Source organism: Meles meles, chromosome 2, assembly GCF_922984935.1.
Source record: "Meles meles chromosome 2, mMelMel3.1 paternal haplotype, whole genome shotgun sequence".
In the NCBI taxonomy this organism is placed as follows: Eukaryota; Metazoa; Chordata; class Mammalia; order Carnivora; family Mustelidae; genus Meles; species Meles meles.
In genome coordinates, this window is record NC_060067.1 from 152,236,102 (window position 1) to 152,250,549 (window position 14,448).

At 50.1% G+C, this 14,448-nt stretch overlaps 1 protein-coding gene across 2 annotated transcripts in view; it reads left to right on the top strand.

The window, feature by feature from the left end:
* The window catches only part of PTK2B (protein tyrosine kinase 2 beta), a 56,974-nt gene that overhangs the window by 35,153 nt on the left and 7,373 nt on the right, over positions 1–14,448 (top strand). Inside the window, exons 13-23 of one of the 2 annotated variants that reach the window (XM_045986849.1) lie at positions 199–249; positions 737–834; positions 1,854–1,938; positions 2,184–2,284; positions 2,545–2,660; positions 4,278–4,378; positions 4,573–4,662; positions 5,487–5,691; positions 8,284–8,392; positions 9,665–9,730; positions 11,015–11,140. In XM_045986849.1, coding sequence (XP_045842805.1) covers positions 199–249; positions 737–834; positions 1,854–1,938; positions 2,184–2,284; positions 2,545–2,660; positions 4,278–4,378; positions 4,573–4,662; positions 5,487–5,691; positions 8,284–8,392; positions 9,665–9,730; positions 11,015–11,140 — 1,148 coding nt within the window. The remainder of the gene's footprint in view (positions 1–198; positions 250–736; positions 835–1,853; positions 1,939–2,183; positions 2,285–2,544; positions 2,661–4,277; positions 4,379–4,572; positions 4,663–5,486; positions 5,692–8,283; positions 8,393–9,664; positions 9,731–11,014; positions 11,141–14,448) is intronic. The other variant, XM_045986857.1, reaches the window with a different exon arrangement.

The window sequence follows — 14,448 nt, forward strand, 5'->3', positions numbered from 1 at the left end:
AGGTGCCCTAGGCTCTGTGGCCACGCCAGAACATGGGATGGGAGCCCTGTTCTTGCCTGGCTCCCCCCACACCCTCACTCCCCTCCCCAGGTCATCAGGCTTGGTTTTGCTGCCTGCATGTGGGAGCCCCGTGCCCAGTTCCTGGAAGTGCCCACTGAGGCATCTTACCCATAGGATGTTCTCTTTCTGTCATTCCAGAATCAGACATCTATGCTGAGATTCCTGATGAGACCCTGCGAAGGCCCGGAGGTAGACCTCTGGCCCCACCACAATGGCCACAGCTAGGGCCTTATGAAGTGACATTGTGGGGACACCTGTGACACCCTGGGGGGACTTTGTTTCCTTCCTTTGTCCTCTTCCATGTGTGCCTCAGACAGGGACAAACCGAAGCAAACCACCTTTGATTTGAAAGCTGAGACCATTCTTTTATCCCCACACTATGGACCTTTTGTGTGCCTGTGTTGTGGGGGGGGGGGGATCCTAAGAGTTTGGATATGAGGCCCGGCCTTCCGAGGGAACAGGGTGATGGTTTTCCCCCAGGTCTGAGACGATGGAACCTTCTAGAACCCCTTCTCCAGTCCAACTCTTAGATATTAGCGAGATGTTGTTGAGGGGTCTGGTGGTGCCTGGGTAGGAGGGGAGCAGAGCCTGGCACTGGGGCAGGCAAATACCCAGATTCCCAGGGGCAGCAGTGGCTTCTGTGCCCTGAGACTATCTGCTCTCTCCATCTGCCCAGGTCCACAGTATGGCGTCACACGGGGAGATGTGGTCCTGAATCGGATTCTTGGTGAAGGCTTTTTTGGGGAGGTCTATGAAGGTGTCTACACCAATCACGTGAGTTCCAGACTCTTCGCGGAAATTCCTCTCCTGCTTTTCCATAGGACAAAAGGGGAGTTCGTATATTCTGGGTTTGGAGTGGCCCCCATGATATGTGGGTCTTCCCCCACTCCACTTGGCATTTGCAGTATTTATGAAATACCCAGGGAGTGACGGGAGCAAGAGTCATTGCCCAGAAGGCTAGCAAGCCCATGGAGTAGAATGGAGGCAGGACCTGGGGAAGGGCTGGCTAAATCTTGGAGGGCAGAAACGTGAGGAAGTGTGAGAAAATGCAGCTCTGAGATGAGGACAAGCAGTATCTGGGGCAGGGACGGGTTTTGAGGCCCCAGTAGGGGCAGGAACCACAGAAAGGGTAGAGCCAGAGAAAAGAGGCAGCAAATATGTAAAAGCCAACAATAAAAACGGAGAACAGTAATGAAAAGAGAGAAAGAGACCAGAACGCCGCATTGGATGCCATTGCACACACTCCACCATGTCCACGAACATGGGCAGAGCACAGGCGCTGAGCCTCAGTGTCCCGATCTGGAAGGCCAGAGGCTTTTCGTCTCAAAGGTTCCTTCTGACATACCCCAGTCAAAAAGCAATAAAGTCAGGGGGCGCCTGGGTGGCACAGTCGGTTAAGCGTCCCAACTCTTGGTTTCGGCTCAGGTCCTGGTCTCCAGGTCGTGGGATCAAGGCCTGTGTTGGGCTCTGCACTCAGCATGGAGTCTGCTTGAGATTCTCCTCTTGCTCTCTTCTGCCCCTCCTTCTCATGTGTGCTCTCTCTTTCTGTCTAAAATAAATAAATAAATCTTAAAAAAAAAAATGAAATCAGGTGTCAGGAGTGGAGAAAGAGTCGGGGGAAGAAGGAGGAAAGGGTGAGAGGTGCTTTGTAGAGACCAGGAGGCCCAGACGTCACCTGTCTTCTCTCAGCTGTGAGTCACGCCTGTGGGATGACTGTGGCAACGCCAGCCAGGGGACCCTGTCTTTTGAGCCCCAGGCTGGCCCAAGGGGCTCTGAATAGACTTTCGTTGCAGAAAGGGGAGAAATTCAATGTCGCCGTAAAGACCTGTAAGAAGGATTGCACTCTGGACAACAAGGAGAAGTTCCTGAGTGAAGCAGGTGTGTGTCCCCTGGGAAGGGACCCGGCCTCTGTGAGAGGGAAAAGACCCCCCGGGAAGACACAGACCTCCGAGATGGGAGAGGAGCCTGGAACCCGGGATGGGAGGGTGCCAACAGCACAGGGAGCCCCGACAGGAGAGGGGGTTTCCCTCCACATTTCTCCCACTGGGGACAGCCTAGCCTGTTTCCCCCACGTTGGACCTTAGAGTCACTCGGGCCCACATCCCTCTTGCCCCCAATTTCAGTGATCATGAAGAATCTCGACCACCCGCATATCGTGAAGCTGATCGGCATCATTGAAGAGGAGCCCACATGGATCATCATGGAATTGTATCCTTATGGCGAGGTGAGCTGGGGATGGCAGAAGGGGAGCCCCGTGGCGACAGCTAGGCCACGGTTGAGCAGGGCCTCCAGCTGGGATGCCTTCAGAGCCTGGGCCCTTAACTCCCAGCTTCCCACCCCCTGTATTCAGCCCAAACAACCCCGAGATCGGTCGTGGGGGAAATTTCTGGAACGTCTTGCCAATCTGGGTTTGCCGGGAAGGGCTTGGCAGCTGCCTGCAGCGGCTGTGCCGGGGTCTTGAAGGCATCTTCCCCCTTCCTGCAGCTGGGCCACTACCTGGAGAGAAACAAGAACTCCTTGAAGGTGCTCACTCTCGTCCTGTACTCGCTGCAGATCTGCAAGGCCATGGCCTACCTGGAGAGCATCAACTGTGTCCACAGGTGGGCCTGGGAGGAAGCTGGGCTCCTCGAGCTGACCCTGACCGTGCAGAGGCTGGGGTTGTGCGGGCTTCGGAGTGCCACAGACGAGTGTTGAGACCCTAGCGTTGATCCTGGCTCTTGTGACCATTCGAGCACATGCTAGGAGCCCATTGCTTCATATGAAAGGTGGACTCGCCATACATATGTCACGGCGCTGTTATTAAGACTAAATCCAAAGTGCGGGGCATCCAGCCCGCTTCACAGTGGGGTCTGGGAAATTGCTCCCCTACTTTCATGGACCTGGCTCTCCTCAGGATCACTCATTTGGTGGCACACAGCCCAGACAGGAGGACTGGACTGGGGCATGCCGGGAACATCCTGGGGGCTGGGCCTTTCCCAGCCTGAGCAGCTGGCCCCTCACTGGTCCCTAGCACCCCTGAATTCTCAAGTCCTCTCTTCCCCCTGGCTGTGGAGTGGGCCCCTTCTCCACAGGAAATGTTCCCATTCCCTGAAAGGAGGTTCCAGCCACAAGGGATGGAATCCCCTGGAGGAGACAAAGAGGTGCTCCCAGAATATTGGGGTGACAGGTGAATGCTTCCATCCAGCACCAGGGACGTGGGATATGTGGCCTTGTGGGCGATACTAGCAAAGCCGTGGTGGGGATATAAATGTTCATTCATTCGTTCCAGTCACTCATTCAGCACATCTGGAACTTCTATCCTGTGTTTCCAAGTGCTGTCCTCGGCTCTGGGATCAAGTCGTAGTTAAAACAGACCCAAACTCCCTTTCCTTATGGAGCTTACTTCTAGCATCGGGGTATGCTAGAATTTGAGATATAAACAGTCATGAGAGGAAGGCGATCGGATAATCTGTTTCCCTTGTCTGTTTGGGTAAAGTTGCCTTGCTCTGATGTCAGCTTTTTCAGTAATAAGACAAATGATAGGGCACGGAACCTGCCTGTAAGAAGCGAGCTGACAAACCTGGGGTTAGAAATGACGCCAGGAACATGAGGTAAACTGAGTCAGTGAGCACTTCCCCAGAGAGGGGTGAGAGCTCAGCTCTGGATTTAGGCTGCCTGGGTTGACCCCAACCCCCGCCCCCACCCCTGGGGAACCTACTGGACAATCTCCTTCAGCTCTCTGTGCTCCCGTCTCCTCTTCTGTGGGGGTCTGAGGGTCTCTCTGTCACAAGGCAGAGTGTGTAAAGTATTTGGGTGATCCTGACCATCCTAATGCACCCTGGAGGGTTTCTGGGAGCTGTTGCTCTTGGCCATGACAGAAGCCTACAGTCCAGTGGAGTTGCAGAGGCAGGCGAGAATAGTGACTGGGAAAGTTGTTGGGGCTGTCCCTTGAAGAATCAGCAGGGTGACAACATGCCTGGCAGAGGGGAGGATACAGCCCACAGGGCAAGCATGTGGAGCGAGTCCTGGGAACCTGAAGTTGGCTTCACACTGGAGAAGGGGTGATGGGAGATAGAGCTCCCCAAGGAGGTGGGAGAAGGTGGCTGAGGGCCTGGGGCAGGCGGACCTGGACGGCCAGCCCAGCCTCCTGGGGCCCTGGCCAGCACTCTTCTCCTTTATTTCTCTGTCCATTTGTCTGTCAGAACAAAACATTCTGAACCTTCGCATCTCTCTTCCAGGGACATCGCCGTCCGAAACATCCTGGTGGCCTCCACTGAGTGTGTGAAGCTGGGGGACTTTGGCCTTTCCCGGTACATTGAGGATGAGGAGTATTACAAAGGTGAGGGATGTTCAGCCGAGGACCTGTCCCTGGAGGGGTCGCTGCAGCCTCACCCCACCCCCATAAAGAAAGAAGAAAACACTACAGTTGGTCAAGCCCAGGCCAAGAGTCTCTGGAGAATAGGCTGTAATTCTGGATAATTCTGGATCTTTCTTTGCTAAATAACCCCTGTGAATCTCTTTGCCCACCCAAAGCCTCTGTGACCCGTCTCCCCATCAAGTGGATGTCCCCTGAGTCCATCAACTTCCGCCGCTTTACGACAGCCAGTGACGTCTGGATGTTTGGTGAGTGGAGTTTCCCGAGAGTATTGGAAAGGGTTCTGATTCTGGAACCCACCCCTCGGTGGCAAGGGTTCTGTTTTGCTCTAGCCACTGAGCAGTCCCAGAAGTAGGGGGGCTGGTGGTGTGTTGGGGACAACATGGGCTAAGGGCCTTCCTGGGCAGTATTGGTTAATCTTCCTGGCAAAGTCTCCTGAGGGGGGCATGCACTCCAGCAACCAGTCCCAGGGACTGACGTGGGGTCCCCCGTCCTAGAGGGGATCAAACTCTGAGGTTGGTTCTGAGGAGGCATAGGAATAGATGACAGGTGATAGATGGACAGCCACTTACAAAGCACACAGCCATGTAGATTACACCCCTCAGTTCTCCACAGCAAGCCCAATAAAAAGTCATTATTATTATGCCCATTTTCCAGATAAGGACACTGAGGCTCAGGCAGGCCAGGGGCTTGCGTAGGCAGCAAGTTGCTGGTGCTAGGCTTCAAACCCCAGCTTTTCCATGGTCTTCACCCCCTCTTGAGGGAAAGCACTGGTGGTCCCAACAACATGCCTTTGACAGCCCCCTCCTCCTCATCGCACAAAACCCAACAGCTCCATGTGGAAGGGGTCTAGGGAGGGGACCCTCCATTCACTTGCAGATGTAGGTGGTGGGTCCCTCGGTGGACTCCCCCCCCCCCCCACCGAAGTGAGCAAGTCCCCAGGGATGGTAGGGGTGAAGACTGGAGAACTCAAGAGGACCCTGGCAGGGTTTTCACCGGGGAGAGTGGGCTGGTGTCTCCAGACAGGTGTCCTCCCCAGTGCGGGTCCTGAGCCCTTTCTTCCTGCCCTCAGCTGTCTGCATGTGGGAGATCCTGAGCTTTGGCAAGCAGCCCTTCTTCTGGCTGGAGAACAAGGATGTCATCGGGGTGCTCGAGAAGGGGGACCGGCTGCCCAAGCCCGACCTCTGCCCACCTATCCTCTACACCCTCATGACTCGCTGTTGGGACTATGACCCCAGTGAGCGGCCCCGCTTCACTGAGCTCGTGTGCAACCTCAGGTGACCATGGAGCAGGGGTGGGGGGCTGCCGGCGCCAGGATCCCAGGCAGCAAGTCTCCTCTCCCACTGCTCTTAGGGGCTTACAACAAGCGTACGCCCCTGAAAGGGATGCAGTTGGTGTCCTCGTAGCCACCATAGTGATGGGAGAATTCAGGCTCAGAGCTGTGGCTATGACGGGGTGGGGGGATGGGCCTTGCGCCAGGACCTCCCCTCTGACCAACATGGAGCCATGTGTCCCAGTGGAACTGGCTGACCCTCCCAGCAGAAGCACAGTACCCTGCATGTCACAGAGGTTCAGTGGCTCGGTCAGAGGACAGGGGATTGAAACCGAGCTCATGTCACATAAGAACACACAGACAGTGAGCCTGCGTAAGCCTCACCATCTTGGTATCTGTCAACCCGGAGCTCGAGGTGTTGCTCCTAGTATGCACTCCAGAAATATTTTTCAGGTTTGAGCCCAAAGTCTAAAGCAGATTTTCACCAATGTGCCTGTGCTCTTTGCACAGAGATTGGGGGTGTGCCTTACAAGTGGGCCAGCTCGGGCATGGGACCCGAATTCCCAGCAGGACCCTTGAGCCTCTGTGCCTTTCTTTGATCCTTCCTCCCAGATAGCAGGGAAGGGGTGATTGATGTTTGACCATTAAGACAGCGACCCGGGGGTCACCTCTCCCTTCTGAATGAAACATTGGCAGCCTGAAGTTCTGATGTTTCATCCAAGAGCCATTGTTCTCTCCTGGTGAAGGGTGCTGTCAGATCACATTTTAGACAGTCCTCCTGTTTCCTTGGTGGCTTGTGTGCCAACAGCTCCTCCTCGGGTGGTCTGACTTTCTTTTGGCCTCCTTTAGGGCAGGGATCAACAAACTTTTTCTGTAAAGGGCCACTAGTAAATATTTGGGGCTTTGCAAGCCATATATGGTCTCTTGTTAAAACGACTCAACTCTGCTGTTGAAAGTTAAGAAACATCCATAGACAATGCGTCAACCAATGTGTGTGTTGCTGGGTTTCAGGAGGACTATTTAGGACTATTTGGGGCAAGAGGATTTGAGTTTTATATAATGTTCGCATGTCATGAAATTTCTTCTTTTCATTTTCTTCAATCGTTAAAAAAATGCAGTAGTTTGCTGACCCCTGCATTCGGGAATCGAGTGCTTATTTAATGTTAAAAACACTGACTTTAAACACTGCAGTCAGTGTGTTGACATTTTTTTAAAGAAAGAAAACAGTCCCTGGCAACTGCTCTGCGGGGAGGTACCCCAAGGGGCAAGCTGGAACTGGCCATGCTGGAGCAGTGAGAATGATACTGAATGTGCTTGTGGAGCCGGGGTTCCAACACAGTCTGCAAGAGCTTAGACCTCTCTGTTCCTGTCTCTCCCTTTGTTGGCCCCCAATTAACTCTAGTCTCATCTTTGGCCCTTCGTATGGGAAATTTGAGAAGCCAAAGGGTTCCAAGAGAAGTATTTCAAAGATGTCATTTGAAAGGGCCAAAGCTCTGGGGTGTTAAGGGGAGAGGGAGACCTTAATTCATTCAAGGGTCTTAAGAACCATGGGGAGTTGTGACAGGTGCTTGTCTGTGGGCTGAGAAGGATGCCCCATTAGAGGAACCAGACCAGCCCCCACCATGGATGGAGTTAGGAGCAGGCTTTCTGTGTAATTGTGAAGATATCCAAAGACCCCCCCCCCCAAGGAGCCCAGGATACCCGCCTCAAGCTACAGCCTGGCAGTCCTCCATTAGAGCTAAGAGAGGATTTGATGAGTATTTCCTAATCATGTAGGCATAAGAAGGGCCCTTTTAATGTCAAACTTTGAAAATTCCTCCCTGTGACAATAGTTACCTTTTCAGAATTTATTGATTGGCAAAATGTATTGAGCTACATAATGACTTTCTTATATGGTGTACAGTGTAATTCATGTACACTTGAAAATCCAATACAAATATCATATGTTCAGTAGCATACAATACCTGGTCTACAGACAATGAATACATGTGAATATAATGAATATAGACTATGAACAAGTGAATTCAGGGACCCCCTGTGATCATTCCAGAGTCCTCTAGGGTCTGTGACTCCCAAGGTGGGAAACACTGGGTTGAATAAGAAAGGCAAGAAGCACATACATAGCTAACCTGGGAGTTGAATCCACAATCATTACTCATTAGTACACATGAGGAATGTGTTGGTGGGTGGTTTAATGAAAAATAGGAGATGCAGAACACAGGCCTTGGTCATGAAGTTGGCTGGGATTTCAGATCTCTCCATAGGGGGTTGGTGCCAACAGCAGGCACAGGAAGGCAAGATGCATGGGGAGGTGGTGGGGAACACACTTACACTACCCTGTAGGACTGACTCTCCAGGGACTTTTTTCCCACCATAGATCCATTCCTGTGATTCTCCAACTTCACTGTTGGGGAAGCAGCCTCAGGGTCCATCTTTTAGCCTTCTCAGGGGGGGTTCTCCCCAGCCACTCTTCTGAGGAAACAGAAATGGGACCCAGCGGTCCTTCTTTGGGCCTCTCCAGGCTTCAGAGGAAGGAGTACAGAAAAGAGGCTCCAGGAGCATCTTTAACTTTGTTCCTGACCTGACTCCTTGGCAGTGACATTTATCAGATGGAGAAGGACATCGCCATAGAGCAGGAGAGGAATGCTCGCTACCGACCTCCCAAAATCTTGGAGCCCACAGCCTACCAGGAACCCCCACCCAAGGTAAGCCAACCCCTGGTCTCAAGGATCCTATGAATCAAGCAGAGCTGGGCCTCCATGTGGCCCACTCCCGGCCTGACTATGGAACTCCTCCGTCTTCCCCCAGCATAGGCAGGATGTGTTCCTGTGGTCCTCTTGGCCCTCAACCCAACTGTCCTTCAGCACTAAATTTAGGCTGCATCACCTGGGTGCCCTGGCAGGTGTGATCTGAGGCCCCAAGAGAGCAGACCCCTCAGAGGGCAGCTAGGGCGGGGAATCACCCTGAAAACTCCTCTCAAGGATCTAGAACACTTTCCTTTCTGGTGTTTTTCACGAACAAATTAGATGTCCCCGAGGGCACATGAATGGGGAATGTCCCATGATCCCTTCTGGCCAGCCTGTATGTCCACACCCTCCCTGGCATCTCCGGACTCAGAATCCAGTGCCCTGCTACCATGCCATTAGGTGGGTGGGTTCTGAGGGACCATATCCATATTAGGCAGCTCAGACTGCCCTAACAAAATCCCATAGACTGGGTGTAGAGGCTGGGAAGTCCAAGATCAAGGCACTGGCAGATTCATTGTCAGGGAGGGCTCTCTTCTTGGCTTGCAGATGGCCACCTTCCAACTGTGTCTTAGCACAGCAGAGAGAGCAAGAACTCTGGTGTCTCTTCTTAAAAGGACACTAATCCCATCATGAGGGTCCCAGCCTCATGACCTCATCTAACCCTAATTATCTAGCGAAGGTCCTACTTCCATATGCCATCACACTAAGGGTTGGGGCTTCAACATACAAATCTGGAAGGCGGGGGTACACAGAGAGTCCATAAAAAATTCCTGTCTGCTCCAAGGCCTTTTCTCACTGTCCCTCCTTGCTTGGCATACCCTGATCCTTCCCTCAGTCAGAGCCCACCTCAGTTTTCACCTCCTCCACGAAGCCTCTACACGTGCCTGAGCCCTCGGTGACTCGTTACCTATGGAAGTATGTGGCTCTTGACAGCTGATTTGACAGGTGTTCCCATATCTAAAGAGGTTACACACCAAAGTTCAGTAAACCCCTCCATTGGTGATGTACCCCAGGAAGGCAGAGAGACTGGCTTCTTGTACCTTCTCATCACTCAGCATATAATGGGTGCTCAGTAAGTGAATACAAATGATTTCAATGATCACTTTGCCCCTCATCTCTCCTACATTCTGAATAAGCCTGACCTGTGTCCAACCCAGGATTCCCCTTGGTGAGCTATGCTCACTCAAGGAGAGAGGCATGGCCTGACTCATCTCTGTGTTTTCTCTCCAGCCCAGCCGGCCCAAGTACAGACCCCCTCCACAAACCAACCTTCTGGCTCCCAAGCTGCAGTTCCAGGTAAACATGTGACCAGAGGGCTGGGAAAGTTTGGGGCCATTCCTCATCTCAGACCTTCCTGAATTTCCATTCTTGTGCCTTTGAGGACTAGCAATGACCTGCTTGGGTTATGGGGATGGCATGCACTGACTCTTTCTTGGTACCTACAAGAGAATTTGAACTCAGAGTGCCCAGAGAGCAAAAGAATCAAAATGTAATTCCACCAGGCTGTCCTCAGCTAAGACTCACCTTAAGCTCAGTCCATCTCTCCATAGTGTTTGTTGCTCCGTGTGCCTGCCTATAGCTACTTCTCTATGCCAAAGGCCTTCCTGGCCCCCTACCCAGAGCAGAGCTTTCTGAGAAGGAATTTCGGGCAGTTGGGGACAGTTGGTGTTCTCCAGAGAATGGAGCTGCTCCCCATGAAGACTATAGGCAGGACCCAGATGGCTAGCAGCTGAAAACAAGTTTCCATCAGAGCTTTCCTTGTGCCTCCGTCATTACCAACCACAGGATCTTCCCAAGATGTTGGTCCCTATCTGAGAACGTCTCTGTCTTGTGTCTCTGTCCTGCATCTCAGTCATAGGGAGCCAAGGCCCATCTCTTTTCCCTTACAACCCTCAGTTCAGAGTCAGTGTTCAACAGTGGAGCATCTCAACCAACAGACACAATGTCTGTTCATCTGGTACTCCTTATGGAAAGGTGGTGTCCCGTGATCATATATTTCTCAAGGAAATGCTCCAGTACCAAAATAAGGCTAACCAAGAACTAAGAGCTAAATCCCTGTGTGTATGAAGGAGAAAACCCATGCAGAAGATAGAAGCAATATTCCTAAGAAGAATCATACCTTTCTTTGATGTTTAAAACAGTGATTAAATATAAACACACACACATTTCTGTGGGCTAATCATATCTCTCAGTTTGTGACATGCTTATGTAATGGAACTCCTTTCTGAAGAGTCCTGATGGGAGGAGACAGGGACTCAGTGGGTCAGTAATGTATGTGGACCCCATTGTATGCAGAGCTTCATCTGGCTGGCTGTCAGATGAATGAGAGGCCACAGGACCCATGGGCCCCCACAGGGGCTGCACTGACTCCCAGCCAAGAGTCATGTGTGTCGCTCTGCCACGTCTCCCAAACAAGACCAAGGAAACACCCACATCACATTCTTTGTGAGCTCCTGAAGAGCAAGTACTATGTCTCCAGTGGTGCCCATGATTGTTTCTCTGTGCTCATGTTTGTGGCAGCTAATTGTCTACCTTCTTGTCTTGTCCCTGTGCTGGTGCTTCCTTGCTTCTCCTGAATAGGTTCCTGAGGGTCTGTGTGCCAGCTCACCTACGCTCACCAGCCCTATGGAGTATCCATCTCCTGTAAACTCGCTGCACACCCCACCTCTCCACCGGCACAATGTCTTCAAGCGCCACAGCATGCGGGTAAGAGGGCTCTGCATGCTGGGTCCTAGCCCGAACTCAGGAGGCTGCTATAGGGAGGTGTCTGGGACACCAGGAACCCCACATCCTCCAGCTCAGCAGCCCACCAGGAGGCTCTGTAACTTCCTCTCCTTTGCAAAAGCATTGGAAGTTGGGGGCCACGTCAGGCTGTGCTCCCAAGGACACTGGTTGGACCTGGACCTTCCCTGTCCATACTTTGGTGCTATGTTTCCTGAGCCCTGGGGAGGGGGGGGTAGTGTGGCAGCTTGTGGGCAGAGGGCAGCCAAGCTTGATGGTGCCAGAGAATAAAAGATCCTGGAGGCTCTGCCCAGTTCTGCCCTTCCTGCCTGATTGTTTCGGTTGCTAAATGTCTCCACGGTCAAAGGAAAGGTTTCCTTGTGACTGGACTCCTGCTGCTATTGTAAAAGCTGATGTTGTGTGGGAAGGAGCTTTGGGGCTAGTGTGGGGCTAAGCCACTCTTCCCAGTCATGTCTTTGTGTAACTGCCAGTGAGGCCCTGAGTACTTCATGGACTAGCTTCTCATTGTCAAGTTTTATTGGGGGAAAAAAGGGCAGCTTTTCTTGTCACACTTCTCAGCACCCATCTTCTCTTTCAATGGAGCGGTGGTCATCTGGCATGAATATCTGATATACCTTACTAAACTGAGTCTTTATATGTGACAAAACAAACCAACGGCATTATTTTAGTTCTAACTCTAAATATATAATATATATTTATATATAAATATATATAACTCTAATATACTAACTCTAGTATATATGCATGATATTTCAGGCTCAGTATACAGGACTCTAAAATCTTTTGGATAAACTCCATGTTTATTATAATAGATTTGAAAAATATGGGAAAGTTGTGTTGATATATTCTGTACCATTATTTTTAATTCAGCAAAATTTTGAAATGTGTAAGGTAACTTAGAATTCTAGGCAGTGAGATCTATTGTCGGCTAAAATTTCCCCTAACCTAGCTCATTTTCCTCTTTCAAATTAATTTAACCAATTTATATCTTAACATATACTTAACAATAATAAAACTGCATTTTAAAGTACGCACTATAATTTAGGCAACGTGCACTTCCTCCACCTTCCTGTCCTTGACTCTGTTCGTAATTGAGTTTTAGTGAGTTTTGCTTTAAAATGTGTCCTTTTAGAAAAAAGCAATTTTTCACATTTCCAGGGTGGCACTGCCTTTGTCTAATCCCTGCTTCACCATAAGACTTTGTTCAGTTCCATAAAGACATACTGTGCAGTAGAAAAAAAAGGATCTTTTGTGTCAGGGATTTAGAAGTACTTGTCGTAAGGAAGGTCTGCCTAAAAGAATATAATGAGTGTTTCTTTAAGTAAACAAAAAAAGGTAAAAAATATAAAATCCATTCTATGATGTACATCAGAAAGACTGAGAAAACCTCTTTCAGGTAAAATGCTGAGGAAATGTATATTAGGCTTCCTACAAAGCATCTGAAAGCATTTAACACAAATCAGAAATGGTTTCCCCACAAAAACAATTTTTCTACTGACTGACTCTCTTGCCTGACTCATCTGGGAATCTGGCATTCCACACAAGAGTCAGGATGGCAGCAATCTCCCTCTTGAAGACCTCACAACTGAGGTTTAAAATAATAATAAAATTCAGTGAAGGACCTTGTGCAGGAATGCTTTTCCCGGGCACTGTCCTAGGTACTGAAGAAAGAACGATAAGGTTCTGCTTTCAGCGAGCTTCAGGCAGCTAGAAGGAAAAGGGCAGGTGCACACTCACCTGTACTGCAAGCCGTAGAGCGGTGAGTGGCACACAGAGTTAAAGCGAAGGTGCGATGGGAGTTCAGAGAGAAGAATGGCTCTTTTTAGCTTCTGTTTTTTCAGCAGGGCCTCAAAGGGTGGGGAAGATTTGAACAGGAAGAAACAGGGGTAAAGGGATAAAAGAGGCAGAGGCATTAGTAGGAGCCAAGACTGAGCGACGGGAAACCACAGGGCAAGTGTAGGAGCTGTTTGGCTAGCAGGATGCATTTGGAGGTGGAAATAGAGCTGGCAAGATGGGAGCGGGATACTCAAATTATGGAAGGAGTCACAGCTTGCAAGAGTCATTTTAAGACACCACAGAAAGTTGATTCCTTTTTAAAGTGACCGACAGTCTAAGTATCCATTGCCTAAAGGAATATCTGAGGTACCTTGTAGACAAGTAAGCTTTAAAGTGACCAATGTTTTAAAATCTTAATTTCTCCTTGAGTTTTATTATGAAATGGTAAGACATAGGAAAACATTCCCTACCCAATACACGTTAAAATATTTGGTGAGATGGTGATCGGGCCTGGGGCATCCTAGACAGTTGAGTAGTGGGAATTTTCCTTTAACACTTAAAAAACAATACGGTGTTTTCTTTTCTTTTCTTTTTTAAAGATTTTATTATTTATTTATTTATTTATTTGACACACAGAGAGAGAGACAGTGAGAGAGGGAACACAAGCAGGGGGGAGTGGGAGAGGAAGTAGCAGGCTTCCTGTCGAGAAAAGAGCCCAATGCGGGGCTCGATCCCAGGACCCTGGGGCCAGGACCTGAGCCAAAGGCAGATGCTTAACGACTGAGCCACCCAGGCGCCCCATATCCGTGTTTTCTTGAGTCTAATAACTTCTTCTACCAGTGTTTAATCTTCTCAGTCCGGTCTAGACTCACCTGGAGATTCCTAGCTCAGTATTCAGAATATTTGACCCTTAGTTCCCATGTGCCACTATTTGTCAGTAGCCCGGGGTAGCCATACCATTGTGTTTGGAGGTTATCGACATTCCGTAGCAGATATTTATAACCCTCAAATACCCTCATTTTGGAGTATCAGCCTCTGGGAAATATATCTTGTTCTATAAATTCTATGGTTGTAAAAGACTCTTATGTCCTGCAACTTATTTTTTTAAAAATAAGATCTAACTCAGTAGCCTTCAGCTAAGAAGATCTTGCCTCTGAGAGGACATTTGCTGAAGTCTGGAGGCATTTTGTTACAACTGGGGAGATACTAAAAGCCTCTGTTTGTGGACCTGCTGCTGAGTATCCTACAATTTACAGGACATCTCCCCCAATACAGAATGATCGGGCCCCACATGTTCATGGTGCTGAGGCTGAGAAACCTGGTCCAACTGTTGCTTACTTCACCCCATGAGAACAGGGACATTGCATATTTTGTCATCAGTGCCCTCCCAGCATCCAGCCCTATGCCTGCCACATGGTAGCTGCTAAGAAGTAGGTGTTGAACAGAGTAACAAAGAATATTTCAGCAAGAAATCTAACTTGGTTGGGGGGCGGGTT